This window comes from Epinephelus fuscoguttatus, linkage group LG12 (genome assembly GCF_011397635.1).
Source record: "Epinephelus fuscoguttatus linkage group LG12, E.fuscoguttatus.final_Chr_v1".
Classification (NCBI taxonomy): domain Eukaryota; kingdom Metazoa; phylum Chordata; class Actinopteri; order Perciformes; family Serranidae; genus Epinephelus; species Epinephelus fuscoguttatus.
In genome coordinates, this window is record NC_064763.1 from 25,007,524 (window position 1) to 25,029,501 (window position 21,978).

Here is a 21,978-nt window from a genome sequence, read left to right on the forward strand (position 1 = left end):
ATTGAGGGATTATATCCTTGTTCCTATTTGTGACTGGCTGTCAGGATGCATCAGGGGTGGTTGAGATCTTGGTGACTTACATGTATCAAATGAAGAGTGTATTTGTATGCGCTGTTCCCATGACAACAGTAATAACAAGTACCACATTACACAACCACGTATCGTATTCAGGGCCACGGGGAGGCTGGAGCCTATTCCAGCTGACACTGGCAAGATGTTGGCTATGTCCTGTCACTAAGACAGGTTGCCAGACTATCGAACAGAAACAGGCAACCATTTACAGTCACCCCTACTTTTGTGGTCTGCTAGTGTCCTCGTCACTATTACCCTCGTCACTATCCTAACCCTCAAAGTTAAGACTAGGTCCTTGTAAAGAAAAATGTTATTCACAGAGCATCTTAGACCTTAAAGAGCCCTTAGAAGCTCTTTTAAGGTCTAAGATGCTCTGTGAATAACATTTTTTTTTACAAGGACCTAGTCTTAACTGAGGGTAAATTCTAAGAAAACGTCCGAATGCTAAGAATTTTCTTAGAATTTTGTCACTAAGAGCAACTCTTCCAAGCTGTGTGAATACGGCCCCTGGACTGTGGCTTCAGATGTTGTTCCTGGAATCCGCCGGTTTGAGGGTCACTGCCCCGAATGCTCCTACTACCACAGGGACCACATCAACTTTGACCATCCACGTCTATTCCAGCTGTTCTTTCAACCCTTGATACTTATCCACCTTTTCATGTTGGATCATCTGAGGGGCATCTTTGAACAGCCCGCACCTTGATCTGCTTGGTACACCCTGGCCTCTATGGCCCTTGTGCTTAGGACCTATTCTTGTGCTGCGATGATTAGTGCCTCTGTGCTGTCTGCCAGTCCAGTATTCTCCAGCCACTAGATATTTTCATTTTCATATGTAGATATTTTTAAATATATTTTCTATATTTTCCTTGGTTTAAGGACTCTTTCCTGGGGCACTCCATGTAAGGAAAATGGACGTTTAATATAAACCTATAGAATATTCAAACACCAGCTGGCAAAGCTTTGTTTCACTAACCTCTTGTGGTTTAAGATTTAACTCTGTTACAAGGAGCACTGCACATGCGCAAGTGTTATTTACATTATTTAAGACTTTTAAGACTTTTAGGGTGCTGGTAGCTGAATTCGAGATGAGACAATATGTTTTTTCATGATTTTAAAAATAAAATGTTCATGTGTTAGACATGACACTGACAACATGGCTTTCACGTTGACAGGAATGAGAAAAAAATAAGTGGAATTCTGTTTCCATATAGAAATGGAAGCGCCAGGGCAAGAGCCAACATGAAATGAGCATAAATAGAAGTGAAGCTAATCATTTTCTCCCCCCCCAAAAAAACCCTCCTTCTGTATAAATATTCACGCCAAAACAATTATCTGCATGGCATCATCTCCTTGATTAGAGTGAGGAAAAAAACCAAACTCCGTCTCAGTCTGATCTGAGCAGCACACATGGTCAGTCCTCCCACGCTGCAGTCTCATAAACTCTGTCTGAACCTGCCTCAGAGGAAAAACGCTCTCTCACATTCATGTAAGTACATCAGTCTCTTGGGTCTGACAGCTTTATTTGGTTTAGAAATATTCATTGTAAAATTATGTTTTTATTTTGTATCACAGGGGAAACGGTTTTTGTTATTCTTTTATTTTGTTTCCATACTTTTTGAAAACAGTTTGTCTGATAAATAAACAAGAGACCAGGATTTAAAGTTAGCTCACTCAGTGACACATTTTATCTGTGTTTACAACTTGTTTAATTTGTATTTGCTTTCTCCGTCTTGGTTATAGTAATAAAGTGTCGACTACGCACTGATGGCGAGTAAAAAGATGACTCATCAAGCGACACTGATGCTGCTATTAATAACCTGGAGGGAGAGCATGCATTGCAATGGACTTACAGGTTGGCCCAGATTTGTTTACTTAAATTATGAGATAATAAACCGCATGACACTTTTCACGTGCATACCCTTCCATCGTTTGAACTCCTTAGTGGAAACCAAACCACGTTTAAACAAAGGATTTAATGGGACACACAATGAATTAAATGTTGTGCAGAGATGAGAGTTGCTGCCAGAATGGGTGCGACTTTGCGCTCACATTTCCAAGAAATGAGTTGCAAATTATCAGAGTGTAATGTCTGAACAGGCTGAACATACTGAAATAATGTTTTTGGTTTTTTTTAAAGTAAAAATTAAAGGCTATTTTCTGTATATTTTTTCCCCTCTGCAGTGGATCCTCCTGAAGACCTTGTGATATCAGACCCTGGACATCTTGGACATCTCGACATTACATGGAGCCCCCCGGCCAGTTTGATCAATGTGACAGAGTGTCAAAAACAGTATCAGCTGGAGTACTTCAACACATACAAGAACAGCTGGACTGTAAGTGCAAACCATTTTATTCACATCTTACATGGATGCACTTAACTTGCCAAACCTCTTGAAATGAAGTTAAAGCCATAGTAGTTATAGCAATTTTCATGTATATGCACTGGTTCTGATGGTGTAGTTGCGCTTCAACCACTACGGTGGACCTTAGCGCGTCACGCCATACACTGCCACCTACTGGTCGGCCGTCGTAAGTGCAACGCAAATCTCTCAAATCCAAGTTGGCCAGCTCAATGCCACAAAATGCTGTGCAGCAAATCTATCTTGCCAATCTTTACATAGGAAGAGACACTTGCATCTAAATAACATGTGGTAAGATTAAGTAACAACTAAGGAGTGGCAGCCTTCAGTTGTTAAAATTCCCAAGTATTGAATTTATGCTGTGGAAAAAATATAATTAATCATGTCCACTAATTTGGACATCATGCATCTCTGTATGTATTTAAACTACAATTATAGGCCTGCTATTGCTTTGATTCTATTGTTATTGAAAATACGTAATTTTTGTCTGTAAATCACTGTATTTATGTCATAAAAATGTAACTTGCAGTTTTTATGACAAGAAAATGTGACAGTGTGTTTGAGGAAAATGTTAACTGGAGAAAAATATATGCCTACAGTTGACTGGGGGGCTGAGAATTCGGGAGCAAAATAAATACAAGTTATATAGAAGTTAAATACTTATAGCCAAGTTTCCACATCATTAATCATTTTATTCATGGTTTATATGTCTTCAGGTGAAAACTCAATCGCGTGCTCTCGAGCAGACGTGAAAAAACTCCTTGAAAAATGTGTATTTAAAACAAAACGTTCAATATTAAAATATTCTGCCACTCAAATATAATATAACATGTGCCTAAAGAGTAATAAAAATACTTTGGAAGAAAAAATATTGACTGAATTGATAAAAAATAATGCATGACAGAGCTAAATCATTATTAGCCATGTAAATGAGACAATTCACCTCAGAGGGATGTCGTATGCTGTAAAGCCCTCTGAGGCAACTTCTGATTTGTGATATTGGACTTTATGAATGAAATTTTATTGAATTGAACATAAAAACACACATATAATATACTGTATATTTTTATACTGAGAATACGTCTCTTACAAAGTGTTTTTATTGCTCGAACAGTGAATGGAAAAAGGATCATATTAATGAATAAAAATAATAATCTTGTGATTATGGTTGTAATCTCAGCAGCAGTGTATGGATACACCTGCTAAAATGAGAGATTGGGTGAACAAACAGGCCCTTCAAAGGACCAAACAATGCAGCAGGCTGATAAGGCTGAATTATGTTTTTGATGTCTCTCTGTGGAGCGTGCTTAACTTCATACAACCCTGATTATACATGTAAATCTTTGTTAATCAAGTACTTATGTTAAAGAAATCAGGTTTCATATCTCAGGGGAAAAACACAGGTATCCTTAATTAAAATAAAAGTGCCACTTCAACTTTAATGATCTGCCGCATCACTTTTGTTGTGGTACTTTACAGTGTTAGTCAGTGATTCACACGAGGAGAGCAGTTCTGTGGAAGGTGTGAAAGGTCTGTTTGGAATGATCCGGATATTAGCGAAGGGTGCAGTACTTCAGGCCATTACATTGGAAACCTATTAGAGGTTGCTTTAGATCTGTAGCTATGACCTCAGGTAGTGTGGGAACTTTTAATATGTTTCAGTGTCAGAACAGGTTCATATGGTTTCAATTTCACACACCCTGGAGGCTCGTTGATCCAGTGAGAATATTCCAGTGAAGTTCACTGTTACAAACCTTTCATCATTTAATTTTTAATGAGGGGCAAAAACAAAAAAAGGACCCACAGGTCTCTTTCAAATCCCCAGGCTGGTTTTATTTTTGCCGGGTTGTGCATTGATTGAGCACAGGTTAATGTTTGTGTAACATATGCTGGTGTCTGAGTCAGGTCACATGACAATGACAGATGTGACTATGTCATAACTAAGACAATGATCGTATTTGACAATTGTGACTGCCCAGGCTCATCATGAGTTAAACAAAATACATTCATTGTTTATTCATTACTTACATGCTCCAGGATATGATCTTCTCGAGTGAGCACCTGAGGTGTCAAATTTAGTTTCAAACCACAATCAGTAGCTTTGAATTCAAGCATACAGTAAAGGAAAGCACAAGGTTGGGTTTCTCAGAACTATATCTATCATGGAAATTTAAGATTGGGAAGCGAACTTTCTGTCATAAGCAAGGGATTATCTCCGGGTCTAAATAGGCTAACCAATGGGGAAGTGCCTACATTCTTTCTAATGGCCAGCAGGGGGCGACGCCACTGGTTGCAAAAAAAAAGTCTATACGATAATGACTCTACATCTCACTTGATTTATATTTCAGTTAACATTTTCCTAATGAGTTTATGGTCTCAATCGCTAGTTTCAAGTCTTCTTCAACACAATATAATGTTCATTTTGTAAATAATGGTCCCATATAGGGTGTGACTACCTTGTGATTGACAAGTTGCAACCTGGTTGCTGTGTTCTCAGGTTCACAGTCAGATCCACCTCTCTGTCCTCCACATCTCCCCAGTCTCATCCAAATATGGTCACTTCTGGCTCCAAAAATACAACATGGCAACAGCCAAAATGCCAAACATGAGGCTTCAAAACAGTAGTCCACATACCAATAAGCGACGTCATGGTGGCTATGTCCACTTCTTTTATAAAGTCAGTGGTCCAAAAGGCGTCTTTGTTGAAAGTCTGAGCATAGTAAACATCCAATTACACTGTAATCTCAATAACACAGTTGTGTTCCTGGTTTGACAGACTATCAGGACGTCCAGGATGACACACAGTGCCCAGTTTGATCTGATGAAAGACGTCAGAGTGAGAGTGTACACCTTGCTGAATGGACCCTGCACCAATGGCACCATGATGAAGAGCATGAGCTACACTGAACTGATCCGGAAACCACTCAGCACAGGTCAGTCCTTAAGGTTTTATACATGGTGGTAAAGACATCAAGACATCTAGAAAATATGAATTGACATTGATTGGTTTTATTCCACTTTCTACCTCTAGGTGTTGTGGGTACTGCTGTCCAGGATTTTGTCTGTGTGTACCATAACATGAGGTATGTGGAGTGCAGCTGGGGAAGGAGCCCAAAGATGCCGACCAACTCACAGCAAAATCTATACTTCTGGTATGTCATGTGCTCATTAGAGGCGCTTTTAATCTCTTCAGCAGAGGTCAGTTGTCGACCACTTTGGTCCTGAACTAAATTTCTATTTGATAGCTTCCCTTGAAGTTATTCATGGTCCTTGGAAGATAAATCCTGCCGACTTTAGAGATCCTCTGACTCTGCAGTGCCACAATGTAGTTGGCTTTGAATGAAATGGCTCGAGAACTTTGGATCAATTGCCATAAATTTGGAGCGGATATTCAAGATCCCCAAAGGATGAATCTGAACAGCTTTGGTGATCACTTGACTTGTTAACATCCACTTCAGAGTCTGAGAAACTGAGAATTGTTGATGGTCTTAAATAATAGCTATGATTTATTTAAAGGTTCACTGTGTAAGATTTAGGGGGATTTAGTGGCATCTAGTGGTGAGGATTGCAGATTGCAACCAGATGAAACTTCTCCTGGTTAGAATTCCTTCAGGGTTCATTGTTCAGGAAGGTTTTTACTGTGAGATAAATTATCCGCAGAGGTCTCTTCCTCTCCAAAACAAGCGGACCAGGTGATTAAAAGCAGTAAAACACAGTATAAAGCAGTTTCACACAAGATATTAGTGTTTTTCTGATGCTGTTTGTCGCAGACTGGCTTCTATCTAAAGGGGCTGATGCGTGAAAATGCAAAACAGAAACAGCCCTGTCTAGAGTCTATGTTTGATCTGTCTGTTGTGAGCGACTGCAGAAATATGCTGGTGAACACGGAATGAATGGAGATCGCCAAAGATATCCACGGTCTGGGGCTCTTTATAGCTACACAGTCCACCGGTTACATATACGCTGAAGAAAACATACCAATCATATCATATCCCATTTCTGGCAGTACGTCACCCTAAATCCTGGAACTTGTTGAGTGTTGTTGAGTTGTAATGCCACGAAGTATCACAAAACAAAAGCTATTGACCTCGAATTGCAGTGATGCTAAACATATGGTGAACAACTTCAAACTCAACTTTCCACAGTACTGTCAGGGTGAATTGACTGCACCCATATCAATAGTGTTTTATCTGTTCTGTCTCTTCCTCAGGCACAAAGAGCTGGAACAGGCAGAAGAATGCCCAAAATATTTGTTCTCAAGTGGAACCAGGAGTGGCTGCAACTTCACAGGGAAATCTCTCCCGGAGTTCACCAATATAAATTTCTGCGTAAACGGCTCCTCTTCTGAAGGGCCCCTGAAACCGATGTTCATCTCCCTGCAAATCCAAAACCAAGGTACGTGCATGGTTACCTTCTGGTTTAACAGAGCCATAACATGCAAACTCAATGGGGGTCATAGTAATTATCACCCTCATGTTTTGACCCTGTGTTTCAGGCCATTACTTGCTCCAAAGTGATCTCACCAAAATCTGGTTTTTGTTTTCTTCTCAGCTTCTTACACAATCTGTAATCTGTTCTGCACTTTTTATTGCTTATGCAGTGAAGCCTGACACCACAGAGAAAGTGCATCTACAAACAGGTCCAGGCATGCAGCTGGAGCTACACTGGGATGGTCCTGCTGGGAGGATTCCTGGACACTGCCTAGAATGGGAGGTGGAACACAATCAAGAGGAACCTGATGGGAAAATTGCTTCGGTATGGATTACCTAACATGTAAACCTGAAGTAGTCACTGAACTAACCAGAATCCTTTTCACAGAAATCCTGTAGTGTGGAAGGTGTACAACTTTCTGCATCCTTTGTTTGTTTTGAATGGGCTTAAACAGATGCTGGACTGATGACAGCACTGCAAAGCCACCTGTGATAAACAGGATTAGGCTGCTGTGAGAGTCATAGAAGCATCTTCTTTAAACATGTTGCATTCTCTTTAAATTCCTCCTTAAATCACAGGGTTTCTGCGTAGAGATTTAGCCCATTCGCTGGAATAAAACGTTAGCATTGTACATTTCTGCAAACCACAGAAAGCCACAGGTTACATTTGTATGTTTCATATGTATCAAAGTAGCTTTCTCAAGGGACGTAGTTCAGATTACATGTGTGTGATTCGAGTTTCTCATCAAGCAGAGGAGGGAATGTTGCATGGTGTGAGAAAAGTCAGTACATTTCCAGCTGTGTTTATGGTGACAAAACTAGGTTTTTGAAGCCAAAACATCATGTTGTAGTTGTGGTTTTTGTGCCTAAAAGTAACCCCATGTTAACCACAGCATTGACACAAAATGAAATTAAAAAATTGAACGAAGAAACATTATGTTTCTTCAAAACTGCAATAAATGAAACGAACAAATTTAGCATGTCCATGGTTTGCTGAAACGTACAATGTTAACATTTAATCTGACAGCTGGGTTGAGAGATTAGTTTCCGTGCCTAACCTGCTTGCCAGTCATTTGTTTTATTCCCCCTGCAGCGATTTATTCACTTTTCCAAGTACTGAGAACAATTAAAAAGTTAAATGTCAACAATTGCAACTGTCGAGGTGTCAACACACCGCTGACATTTATTGCCAGTCACTTAAATCAGATTATGATCTCACGCTTCCAGTTAAACACAAACCTGTTACAAGAGCAACGGACTGTGACAAAATAAAATATTAAAAAGCAATAAAAGACGCTCAGGGTATGACTTGTTTTGAAAAGACCACATCACATGTAATAACTACCCCACAACAGAACAGTAGCATTAAAATACCTCAGCACCACTTTAATTAATGTGGTGATTACATAGACTGTGAAGAAATGCATAAGGATTTTTGCAGCGCAGTTTCTTCATTGCACTAAAATTTAAATATCCATGGAGGAACATTATTATCACCATCCACAACAACACAGGCGCTGGTATTGTTTTCTCCTCATGAGTCTGTTTATATGATTTTGTCAAAACATTATTGTACACTAACAACCCTACAAGATGCAGTCATGAAACTTTATAGGTGTTTAGACATCAAAATAAAGGCTGAGTTCAAAGATGGGTGTGGTCTGAGCAAGGGGGCTGAAAGTAGTGGGGTAGGAAGCAGAGAGGAGGCCCTTGGCTCCCCCAACTTTACACCCTTGGCCCACATATGTTTTAAGTTGTGGATCGCAGTATCACTGCACTATCACAGCTGGGCTTATCCCATTGCAAAATGGGCTCCAGTTTGTGGCCACCAATACTTTGATTTGGCCTCCACTGACTCCTGAGACAGTTATCTCGGTCTTAAGCTGCAAGATGTCAATCTGTATTTCCCCAGAGCAGTGCTAACTTGTGTGTGCGCTTTGGTGCTGTGCAGGTCGAGTATGATAGAGTTATTAAAGGTAGAAGAAAAGAAAAGGTGACCTAATGCTGTTTAAAACTGGGTTGATGGGTGTGGTGTGACTGAACCAAATGTGCCATATGACCAGGACAATGAGTTAAAAGATACTAAAATAAAAATACTGATTAATGCAACTAAGCCAGTTTAGACTTGGGCTATGAGCGTTAACTTTCTGACTCTAACTTATTTTCAAATCATGTTTCTACAGCATCAGATTTCAACCAAACAGACGACCCTATCTCTGCCCGCCATCCACGACAATCAGAGTAACTGCTTCAGGGTTCGGTCCAGATTGCACAAGTACTGTGCAGAAAAGAGCTTTTGGAGTGAGTGGAGTCGTCCGACATGCCACCCAGGTAATGATGTTTCAATTTACTACAACAAACTTGTTGTCATTACAAAGAAAAAACTCAAAATATGTGCATGAAATCAGTTCACCAGAGGGCGACAAAAAAAGATTAATCACCAGTACTGCCCCAGTGCGCCATCCACCAAACCGATTTTGTCACATGTATTAATGCGTCACATAGAAATCTGACAAATCTCTGCATGAGCTGTTATAGATCATGGGTTTAAATGCTTGAGAGATTTATTTCTAATGCGGCTTTCCTAAAAGATCTACTCAGAGTGTTTCCCGCTGGTAAAGGATTTACAAACTAAGCTGTGAAGCAACTTTTGTGTTTAAAGCAACATCAGCAAGTCCTCATGAGTCCCGCTAACTTTTTGGATTCCCAGCTGGAAGACCCTGATGTCCTCACCAAATAGTAAGTTTAATTTTATATTATCGATAATTATTGTTTTTATGATACTGCAAAACATAAATTGCATATGGCATTGTCATATTTTAAAAAAAAAAAATCATTATTTTCATGCCTTTTGTTCTCATGTTTACTTCAGTTTGACGTTATTTTTGCTCCATATTATTAGGATTTTGTTAAATGAATAATCTAAGTCAATTAAAAATATCAAAAATAAAAAAAAATATATACATTAACAAGTAATTACACTTTGTGTGCATTCTAATCTGTTTTTATGTCAGTATCTAATTTATGTCACCTCACCAGGTGTGTCAAAATACCAAAATGACATTTCAGGCTATTAGGCAGCATTAAAACATTGTTGTCCTTTTGCAAAACCAAAAAACATACTAAAATCTCAACATGTGCAACCCTTCTAATGTGTCCAATTTTTTTTACAGCCACTGATACTGCCCAGATCTGGTCTGCTGAATGGCAAGAGGAAGGATCATCTTCTGTTTAGGCATCAGAGAGTACTGGCAACATCCTGACAGAAATGTTCTGATAATTTTGAGAGGCTCAAACTGATGAGTGCACCATGAATGTATTTTAAGGGCTTCAAACAAGAGACATTTAGTAGCCTGAAAGGCCTCACTGGCACTTTGTGTTCATTTATGTGGGGTCATTTAATAATTTCAAATTTGTTTGGGACTTTATACCACTTAGCAGCAAAAATACTGCACTTGTAAAATGATTTTTTGTATATCTATGACTCACCGTGTGTTACCTTGAATTCATTCAGAAAACTTTGTTTCACTCTTATAATGATAATATAGTAATAAACTTTATTTATATAGCACCTTTCAAAACACAGTTATTAAGTGCTTTACAAAACTAAATAAAAGACAAAGCAATAAAACAAGATAAAAACAATAAAATAGAATACAAATAACATAGTAAAAACACACAAAAAAAGTTAAACCACCACAGTGAACGAAGAACACAAAGAAGGTGAACATTCGGTCTGAATTTTAGTTATTGGGGACCACATTTAACGTTGGTTCTCAAACTCTTACACAACTCGTGCAGTATTATCCAGATGGCATTTATCCAGTCATATGCTCAGTACTTCCCAAACACAAGCATTTTCACTAAAACGCTGTAATATAAAAAAAAGAGCAGAGTTCAAATACCCAGTCACGTTACTTGTCTGTACATTAAACTGTTTGAAATTGCAAAGTTTTGGTGAAAATACCTTTTTTAGATTCTTTGCTCACCATGGAGGCATTCATGAAAAACAATTTTTCTTTATCCCAAAAGGTAACACAGGGTGAGCAACTGATACACAAATGGCTTTTTTATTTTTTTCTTAATATCTGTATTTACAGTATGTTGAGTGCATTACATCAAGAAAAGGATTAAGCTTTTGATTGTACAGCTACTGTTGCACAGCTAGTGACTCATACTGTCTGTCTGTCTGTCTGTCATCACTGCATCTAAGAGTGGGAGCTGGCCACATTAAGGACCGCAGTGCACAGATAGAGTGGTGTTTTTTTCCATTGCCTAATGTAACGTTTGTTTTGTTAAAGGGACATTACACAACTGTACTTTGGAAGGTACTGACAAGTATTATCTGTTTTTATTTTCATGAGAATGTAGGAATGCTGGTTGATTTATGGGGCTCTAAGTAAAATGTGATGAAACTGTGTTCTGCTGAGCGCACTGTACTGTATGGGTACTTGAAGGCAACAGCATCTGTATGTATTGCACAGTGTGGAAGAAAGGGGGGGCAGTAGGGGTCTAGTAGTTCATTTTGCCTCTTGAAGGTAAATGGCTGTTGGCCACAGACTGCCTTTTCATCTAATTTGCTGAATGTTAAAATTGGTCTCAAAGATTCTTGTTAAAATCTCCTTTTGGATGTACACCAATATTGTATAACTAATTGGATGTTTGTTTCAATGTTTTATGGTTGACTACTCGCCAAAACTCTTGCCAATTTATTAAAACATGCATGACTTCACTCTTGTTAAAATTCCTATTTCTACCAATACAGAAGAAATGGACTTAAAGTATCCGTAGCTTCAGGCTTGATAAATGAAACTCTGATCTCTGATTTGAAGCGTCACAATGTTTTGGCAAAATACATTTTTTTTTTACCAAACTCTATGCTGGTGTCTCTGTTATTGCTGTCCAGATGGTTGATTAGGGTGTCTCACAAGGGTCAACATTAAGTCCCATGTTGTTTTAGGAAATAAGTATCTATTTTCCACCATATATTGCAATGTCCATTTATATGCTGATGATACCATCCTGTATTCCATCAGCAGCTCTACTGCAAACCGGGCATTTCTTCAAGTTAGTCTGCTTTTGTCAACCTCCAGACCTCTTTTATTACTTTAAAACTTTATCAACTCAAAAAAAAACCAGTACATATTTCACAAAAGCACAGCATTTTGATGTCCCTACTCCTAAATATAATGACACAGTGTGGCATTATAAGAACTTAGAAATTTGGTTAGATAGAAAATTCTATAAAACTCATGAACTCTAAAGCTGAAAATTCTGATTGGATTCTTGTATGGGAACAGAAAACTGACCATTTTACAATCCACTATATATTTTATGGAGATATCCCGACCCTTTAACCACTGGACGCCATTTACACACAACATTTGATTCATTATAATCACACAGCTATCACTCTTTTTTTCACAGGTTACATGAAAAGGTTGAACGGCAATTTAAAGACTATGTCATCCCAGCTAATGAGATTTTCAACTCACTTAGTTGAGTTTAATGTAACCAACCATGACTTGGATCACAGAAAACGTTGAATTAAAAGACTAAATTACCAACTCTGACTCGGAGAAAACTGGTTTCTGGTACTATGCGCCTTACATCACTGAAATTAACTGCAAAATAAACAAAACACTGATTCCCCTGACGGACTTTAATGTTCTTTTTGCTGATATTTTTAGCATGTGTGACCATTTTGATGTGTCTGTGTGTGGTATGTGTGTGTAATTACTGCTTTGTTTGGCAAAATTTTGTCTCTCATACAACGAAAGTGTTCAAATTACTCATGAATTGAATAACAATGTCCAAATATGCATCATCAGCTTTGTTTAGACATTGTGCTCATCATTTATTGTTGGTTATTTAGATTTTATTTGACTTATCTTTGTGAGGTTCATTGATAGCTTTTTTTTGACAAAGGGATATGTTAAAAAAAAAAAAAATGAGTGTAAATGAGTGTAAATTTGTGTGTATGTTTGTTACAGAAAAGCAAGAAGTCGCGTCTGAACCAGAATGGGACATGGTACCTGTCTATGTTTATATCGCTGTTGCCATCATCGCCATACTGGTGCTGTCGCTGTGTGTGGGGGCAATGCTTAAAGCGTGAGTAAACACACACATATACAGTATACAGTGAGATATACAGAAAGATTAACTCTGAAATTAGAAGCTCACTGCAAAATGTGTGTCTGTTGTAGGAGGAGATCGAGACAAGTAAAGAAGCCAGACTCTCTGCTCACCACTCTGTTTGCCAGAAATTCAGTCCTTACAGTGACGGACGTGTAAAAAGACCAGGAAACCTCTATCGCTCTCAAACAGCACCGTTGTCAGATGATTTTTATCGTATAGCGTTCCACCTCTCTCGTTGTTCAGGGTGTTGGATTGAAAATCACACAATGAAGCTCTCAAAGATGCCTCACAGTCATCAGATTACTACTGCCAACACACAGTTACTGAAGATATAACACATTAGGCTGAAGGTTACAGTGGGTTATTTACCAAAAAAATATAACACTCACATTTTTTATGTACATTTTTATACAAATGCTTGAATTTACATGAACTATTCTGAGTCATGTTAACTGGAAATGTTATGTTCATGATTGTTTACTGTTTGCTATGACACTTGCCAGCTGATTCAGTCAGCAGTATAGCCAGTGTTGTGTTCAGGAGCAGTTGCTTATTCTTTGGGAATTTGTTTTTGATGTTTTTACTATTTGCCAGATCTCTTGCCAGCTGAGTCACTCAGCATGACTCCACTTCATGTTGTGGAGAAATTTTTATTGAAATCTGTTTTATGTTTTCTTGTTAACTTGTTTACTTTTTGCCTGAACTCTTGCCTCTTGGTCCAGACATCAGAGATTTTATTATTTCGTCCAGACCCATTATACAAGGATAATATGTATGAAAAGGTTTAGTACTTTACTGCAAACCAGGCCAATGAAGTCTTTGATCATCCCAAGAATTTATAATAATGACTGAGTGGACTTTTTTTTAACTTGAAAGGGTTTAATACAAAAGAGTGTCAGGTGATTATAATGCCAAGACTCCTTGCCAGTTTTGTCTTGAAGAATTTAAATTGTAACTCAACCTGCAAAACGATCCTAAATGTTGTCTCAGTTACACCAAATGTACTCCACCTTTCTTCTGAATTTTGTACATTTTTATTGTTTGAAATTGTAGAGTTGGTCAGATGTTATCATGCTTTTTATGTGCAACATGCCTCATAAAAATGTCTCTTTTTAAAACATCCAGACATCCAGATACCTGACCCTATCTGTCTGTTCTTGAATACAGACTTTGTGAGTATCATAAACAGGAAGTATGATGCAGAAAATGAATGTATCACACGCAGCTTTCATGTGTTCATATCTTGTCGGACTATTTTGGGCTCTTACTGTATGTGTTTACAGGGTCAACATAATTTCAACTGCTGTTACTTTGAGTTATTACATAGTAAGAGTTTTGAACTGTGACCTGCTTTTATATTTACGGCATTTTTATGGAATAATAATGCAAATGCATAATGGGTATATGGTGCACATCGTCTCTGTATTTCATGGATGACATCTGACATGTGTTCATAGGTTGTAGAAGAAAAAAGTGTCCATTGGGTACAATAAAAAAAACTTGTCAAATACTTTTTGTTCGATTTACTGACACGCAGCAGTTTTTGTAGGGGTGGCCAGATGGGGCCACTGAAAATCTTGGTGGCACACCAAAAGCTAAAGCTAAAGCAAAAGCCGTAACTGAATTTCAGGAATTCAATTATGCTGTTGTAGTATATATACGTAGACTAGTTAAAAACAATGTCAATATGAAGAGTTACAAACATACTGATATACTTTGGATTCTTGTTATAATAATAATGATAATAATAGAACGTTATTTATATAGCACTTTTCAAACAGTTACAAAGTGCTGTACAATAAAACTAAACATGTTTAAAACACAAGGAGAATAAAACATGGCATAAAATGTCATCTAGTAAAAGATAAAATAAGGAAGGCCAAAGCTAAAATCAAGATAATAAATGGGAAATAACATCAATAAGATACCAATAAAATATAAGGACAGCTCAGATAAAAGCAGGATTAATACCTACGCACATGACCTACACTGTTGTGATCATTTATACTTGTCTCTGTGTCACTCTGCAGTTAGTTTAGTTAGTTTTCTGTGTAATGCAAATGCAAAGTTTAGTTGGTTCAGAACACACATTAAACACACATTAAACATAGCTTAATAGCGACAATTTCAAACACAAGTATACAAATCAGCTCCACTATAACTTGCAGCATTCACAGACAAACACTTGTCTTTATCTGGACACATTTTCCCTACAAATACAACATGCTAATGTTATTAGCACAAGCCTATGGCATTTTACATTGTATAAATTAGCCTAGCAGCTAGTGATTATATCCACTTCTCACATAAAACCAGGGACAACAGCAACATTTAACAAAAGTAACGGCACACAATTTGGCTCCGATATAACTCAGGGAGCCAATGTAAAGAGGCTAAAACTGGTGTGATGTGGTTGTACTTCTTGGTTTGGGTTAAAAGCCTTGCGGCTGAGTTCTGAACGATCTGAAGTCGTTGCAAGGTTTTTTGATCAAGACAGGAATAAAGGCTGTTGCAATAATCAAGACGTGAAGAGATAAAAGTATGTACAACAGTTTCTGTATCTCTAAAAGTTCAAATAGATCTTATTTAAGCAATATTTTTGAGGTGATAAAAATATGATTGGTCAAGCTTAGTGACATGCTGTACAAAACATTCTATAGTTAATCTGATGTGCAAAGACTCATACAAACATTTTGAGTTCCACAACAATCCCAGTGTATTAATGTGTTTATCTCAAATAGGCTGGTTATCCTTTTCCTTAAAATTCAAATATACAGCTTTAATTTGAAGGCCTACGCTGATTCTGAGGAACAAAACATTTACTGGGAACAAGCCCTCCCAAGTTTGGAAAACACACACAGAGAGTCCAACTATTTTATTATTTTCATGAGGTGGGGCCAGTAAGGGGGCCAGCGATTATATTGCGCCACTAACATGCAAGCCAGGGAAAGATAAATGATGAAAAAGACAGCTTGGGTTTTTTGTTATTAGGGGCACAATATGGGATGTTTGTTTTGAAAAATGTCTAACAAGTCACTGGATGTTGTAATACATAATAAACTACACAGGAAGCCGCACATAAATTATATCAAAGGCAAAATTTCAAAGTCAACTGCAATATTATATGAAGATCTTCCAAATCAAGCCTCATTATACATCTTATACTGTTCCTTTATTCTACCATACATCACTTACTGTGTGGAAGTGTGGGGAACTTCATATAGAACAAACACAAATACAATTTTCATACTTCAAAAGACAGCCATGAGAATTGTGAGCAAAACCCCATATAAAGAACTGACAAACTTATTATTTGCTAAACTAAAGACTATTAAATTTGAAGATTTGGTAACCTGGGAAATTTACCTAAAAGACATTCACAAATGCTGCATAAATTCCAGACACCAATTTACTCAATTTAAAGTGCTTCACAGGCTCCACTACTCCTGTACGAAACGTCACTCCTTTTATCCCTCTGTCTCTCCACTTTGCCCAAAATTTAAATCAGCAGAAGGCACCCTGGGCTACCTCTTTTGGTCTTGCCCCAAGCTGAACAAGTTCTGGTTAAATATTTTTAAGCGCTTTTCAGAAGTGTACAACTGTGATATTACACCAGACCCACGCACTGCCATTCTGGGTGGAACCTGACATCCATCAGCTTTATCTCACTTGCAACAAAAGACAATACGATAGGGCATGGTGGTGGCAAAAAGGAATATCCCGACTCTTTGGAAAACTGAGGATGTGCCTTCTTTCATGACCTGGTTGACAGAAATCACCAGCTTCTTACACATGGAGAGGCAACCATTCATGTCCTATTTATCACGAATGGCCCAAAATGTTTGCGTGCATGTACAGATACATGTTCATAACAGGTTGGACAAATAACATTTGGTTACTTGTACTATATGCATATGTATTTTGTACTGTTAACTTCCATGGGTGGGGGGAGGGTGATTTGTACCTGGTTTTGTGTTGTTTGTGTCAATATCTGAAAATCTACAAATAAAAATATATGTATATAAAAAGATTTGAAGATTTGGTCTTGGTAGACGTATCACCACGAACACAAAGGGTGGTCCATCAGACTGAATGCCTCGTCCTGGAAATATTTCAATTCCTCTGAGTTGACAGAAGTAAACATTTAGGGATTATTTACTCCTTCAAATAAAAATGGTTCCAGTTAAAACACAATAGGCTATTAAACATCTGCATAATTCGCCTGTCACGACTGCAACAGCTGCAACTACTTTATAATCCTTTTTTATTTTAACCCTTATTGTTGCGGCATGATATATTTGTTTAAACAGGAACAATGATAACGATCACTGCTGCACATTAAGTCTCTGTTGTCTTATTGCATTTTCATAAATTTCAACCTATCTCACAAGTCAATCTCAATAACAGTCATGGAGTAACATGCCATTACCTGCACAGCTGCATTTGCATTAAATTAAAAAACATCTAATGTACAGCAGGACATAACGTTGGTGAAACTGCTATAGGAATGAACTGCTCTGACATAAACAGCATTCAGTGGTCTGTCATTTCAAACAGTGAAGAGCCACATTTGCCTTTTGGTTTCCACGTGCGACACTGGGCTGTATCTGAATATTCTGCTCAGCATTATGTTTTGAATGATTATGAATAGGCAAATATTTTCAGCTGTGGCATGCCTGTAAGTAGACAGAAACAGCTGTGTGAGTGAAGAACTACGAATGGTCTTTGAATAATTTCTCATTTTATTTATATAACACTCATCGGCCACTTTATTAGGAACATCTTGCTAGTACCGGGTTGGACCCAATTTTGCCTTCAGAACTGCCTTAAATCTTAGTGGCATGGATTCAACAAGTTGTTGGAAACATTCCTCAGAGATTTTGGTCCATATTGACATGATGACATCACACAGTTGCTGCAGATTTGTCAGCTGCACATCCATGATGAGAATCTTCCGTTCCACCACATCCCAAAGGTGCTCTATTGGATTGAGATCTGATGACTGTGGAGGCCATTGGAGTACAGTGAACTCATTGTCATGTTCAAGAAACCAGTTTGAGATGATTTGAGCTTTGTGACATGGTGCGTTATCCTGCTGGAAGTAGCCATCAGAAGATGGGTACACTGTGGTCATAAAGGGATGGACACGGTCAGCAACAATACTCAAGTAGGCTGTGGTGTTTAAGCCATGCTCAGTTGGTACTAAGAGGCCCAAAGTGTGCCAAGAAAATCTCCCCCACACCATTACACCACCACCAGCCTGAACCGTTGATACAAGGCAGGATGGATCCATGCTTTCATGTTGTTTACACCAAATTCTGACCCTACCATCTGAATGTCACAGACTCATCAGACCAGGCAACGTTTTTCCAATCTTCTATTGTCCAGTTTTGGTGAGCCTGTGTGAACTGTAGCCTCAGTTTCCTGTTGTTAGCTGACAGGAGTGGCACCTGGTGTGGTCTTTTGCTGCTGTAGCCCATCTGCTTCAAGGTTGGACGTGTTGTTGGTTCAGAGATGGTCATCTGCAGACCTTGGTTGTAACAAGTGGTTATTTGAGTTACTGTTGTCTTTCTATCATCTTGAACCAGTCTGGCCATTCTCCTCTGACCTCTGGCATCAACACTTGATATTTTCTCTTGTTCAGAACTTCCTCTGTAAACCATAGAGATGGTTGTGTGTGAAAATCCCAGTAGATCAACAGTTTCTGAAATACTCAGACCAGCCCATCTGGCACAAACAACCAAGCCACGTTCAAAGTCACTTAAATCAGCTTTCTTCCCCATTCTGATGCTCAGTTTGAACTTCAGCAGGTCATCTTCACTATGTCTACATGCCTAAATGCACTGAGCTGCTGCCACATGATTGGTTGATCAGCTTTTTGCGTTAATGAGTAGTTGAATAAGTGTACCTAATAAAGTGAGTGTATATTCTACATGGCACAGTGTCATGGTAAAATAATCTGTCATTATGTTTACTTAATGGACTCTTTTCACAGCAGACATTTTGACTCGTCACAGCAGGAAAATCACAGGTGAAAGTGATCATATTAACGATGGCTCATGGGGAATTAGCAGTGTCCCAGTGAGTCAGTATGCACAATACCAGGGCCTCCACTTGTGGAATGCAGCCATCATTAATGTTATTAAATACACCTGTGCTTTTCCTACTATGACAAGTCAAAATGTCTGCCTTGAAAAAGGTCTATTTATGTAGATAACCTGATTTTAAGTCTATATACTGTCTGTAGTTAGGAACAGGTGACAGTTGAATTTTAGTAGAGCGCTTGTCGCCCTCTAGTGTCCAGAAAATATATAGCACCCAGCACGTTCATAAATAAAATGACTGTAACTTATATTTTCAGTGGATTCTCTTGTGACTTTTGGACTAAATGACTGTGTAAAATACATCTTATTTAAATTTTTTACACTTATTAATATTAATATTTTACTGTTTGAATAGTCTGGCACATGTGAATGTGGTTATTATGCCACTGGTACGACTTTAGCTTACAAATAACTGCACATATTTCTTATGTTTACTTTTATTCTATTCTTGTTTATTCTATTGATGTGTATATTGTAGTTAAATTTCACACTTACAGCCTCAGCACAGGGACGATATGTATTCTACTTTTAATATTTTAGTACTTTACTACTTATGTTAAACACTGTAGCATGATGCACATTTTAATTTTTTATCTTAATGTACATATTCATTGCTATCTTATTTTATTGCTTTATAGTTACATACTTCTATTTCATATATCATCATATTTTCTCTTATAATTCTCTATTCTTTACATTGGAGGGACTGTAACAAATCACAATTTCCCCTCAGGGATCAATAAGATATTTCTGATTCTGATTCTGGTTGCTATGTACAGGATCTCTCATTAACCTTTATGTGCGGGTATTTGTCTGTGGGAAGACCAGAGTTGGATTTAAACATTGCCAATAAACCCTAAAGAAGCTCTGATTTAGTGTGCATGTTCTTTTCTACTGGATGCTCCTTACTTTTCTGTTGACACTTTATATAAAGCTCACGAAAGGGATCAATCTGCAGTTCGAGCGAACATTAAATATCGAATTTCCACTGCATGATACACTCTTTCTTCTTGGGAAAGTGACCATCTGGCTGCAGGCTGACTGCTGCTTTTTAGTGTTTGATCCAATGTTCACTGACATCCACAAGGTCAGATAGGCAGCTGACTGCTTCCCACACCAGGTCGCCTCGTTCATACCCAACTGTCCATGTGCGTGTATTTGTGTCTCTCTTGTTTCCTTCATTTTGCTTCTTGGTAACAAGACAGAGTTTTTATGTGATTATTCAGTAGAGAATAAATGAGGGAAACTCTATTAAAGATGCACTCACACTGATATTTTAAAGTTTTGTTCCATGGGGAACAGCCAAGATGATTTGGACTGCTGTGCAAATGAAGCACCCTTTCCCGCATGACAAAACAGAAGATAATGGATAATATGATTGAGTTGAGAATGATTTATGCAAGAGATCCGACTGTTGTATTCACACCTGATTTTCAGTGCACGGTGTTCATTACAAGAGCAGTATGTGGGGTTAACAGGACTCAGGGGGACTGCAGGGGAGTAAGTAAGTAACTTTTTTCAGGTTAATATGTAATTTTGGTGGAGCCAAGCTTGATAGAGGATTGGTCGGAGGGTAATGTATAGCCCAGGTGTTACTTTTCAGTCCATTTATCTGCCTCACTCGTCTGACCGTAATCTGCAGAGGACGTCCACAGCTGAGGATCACAGGAGGAGCTGGACGACTTCAGGTTTGCATTTATAAATACATATCATGGATTTTTAGTACACCTCTGCACAATCGTTTACTCACTAAAACAATAATTTCCCTCCTCAGGCACCAGGACGTCAGAGCCCATCTTTGTCTCTGTCCCCCTGGCTCAGTAACTGGAATCTGTCCCTGCAGAGTCAAAGAGTGCAGGGCCTGGCTGGTTACTGCGCCCAGGGGCCAGACTTCTCTCCACAAGGCCATATGATTATCCTCACTACAGTTCACTGCTTTGAGATTTATAATCCAATGTGACTAAATATGATGTCCGTCCAAACAGCTGGGGTGAAGGATTTTTCTTGCTTTGGTTTGTTTCCTTTGCTGACATACAATAAGAGTTGTGCTAAACCTCCGCTGTAGTGGGAAAAGCTGCCATCATGTCCAAAGTATTCAGAGATGAGAGCATGAAGCAGCAGCTGCAGAGGCACAGAGTTATCCTCAGCTGCATGACTTTAAAAATTTGTTGAATCAATATTTATTAACGGAGCTTTATATGAGATTCAGAACATTAATATAGCAGCAAACTGCTATTTGCTATGTACAGATATAGTAGTGTAATGGCATCCTAAGTAATGACTGAGGTCAGGCTCCCTCTGTGTGCATGTTTTAATATGGGCTTCTCTGGTCTTTGTTGCAGCTGCGCATGCATGTCGGTGCATGTGAGTCTCCCACATGTTCACTAACCTCCCCTGCTCTGTACTCCACTCATACATCCTGATCCAGGGTGGCAGAACAACATTGTTGTTATGTTGGAAGCATAATGCTAATCCTCCGGTCACCACGACGCTAACACAGTTAGCTTTGTTACCACTGTTTCCATAACTGTTAGGGCTGTTGGCATCGTTAGCTGATAGCGGCCAGCTCAGCCACCTCCATATTGAGAGCCGTTTGCAGACAATCCCAGCCCAGAATCACAGATATGCTCTGAAATGTCGTATACAGCTCCTTTTATAATTCATTTTTGGATTGATGTTTCAGGTCTTTCTTATTTGAATAAGAACAAGCTCAAAGGTGACGTATGCTATATTTGAATGGAGGTGTAACGCTTGTCTTCCTGCCTATCTTTGAAAAAACAACAAAGAAAAACTAAATGAGTCATATGAAACTTGTATATTTTTCCTCTTTCTGTTCCACCTGTGTATTTTTATAGAGATGGGAGTAAATAAAAA

General features: G+C 38.4%; 1 protein-coding gene across 4 annotated transcripts; it reads left to right on the forward strand.

The window, feature by feature from the left end:
• Positions 1-1,435: 1,435 nt before the first annotated feature.
• On the forward strand, positions 1,436-14,499 carry il13ra2 (interleukin 13 receptor, alpha 2). 4 transcript variants are annotated; one of them, XM_049592331.1, is made up of 10 exons: positions 1,436-1,558; positions 1,813-1,924; positions 2,254-2,405; positions 5,209-5,365; positions 5,464-5,584; positions 6,643-6,827; positions 7,033-7,187; positions 9,046-9,193; positions 12,856-12,973; positions 13,069-14,499. In XM_049592331.1, the coding sequence occupies exons 2-10, from the start codon at positions 1,837-1,839 to the stop codon at positions 13,154-13,156; spliced, it is 1,212 nt and encodes a 403-aa protein (XP_049448288.1). In that variant the 5' UTR covers positions 1,436-1,558; positions 1,813-1,836; the 3' UTR covers positions 13,157-14,499. The 4 variants fall into 4 exon arrangements, with proteins under 4 accessions (XP_049448288.1, XP_049448291.1, XP_049448289.1 ...); XM_049592334.1 differs by lacking the exons at positions 12,856-12,973; positions 13,069-14,499 and adding exons at positions 9,525-9,601; positions 10,036-12,807; XM_049592332.1 differs by having other exon boundaries at positions 1,472-1,558; positions 1,801-1,924.
• Positions 14,500-21,978: the final 7,479 nt, after the last annotated feature.

What these genes read in the sequence shown, in the direction of transcription:
- il13ra2 (XM_049592331.1), top strand. Translation starts at nt 1,837, where the DNA reads ATGGCGAGTAAAAAGATGACTCATCAAGCGACACTGATGCTGCTATTA. An exon ending in CATACAAGAACAGCTGGACT is followed by an intron (nt 2,406 to 5,208) that starts GTAAGTGCAAAC and finishes CTGGTTTGACAG; the next exon opens with ACTATCAGGACGTCCAGGAT. An exon ending in GTGGGGGCAATGCTTAAAGC is followed by an intron (nt 12,974 to 13,068) that starts GTGAGTAAACAC and finishes TGTCTGTTGTAG; the next exon opens with GAGGAGATCGAGACAAGTAA.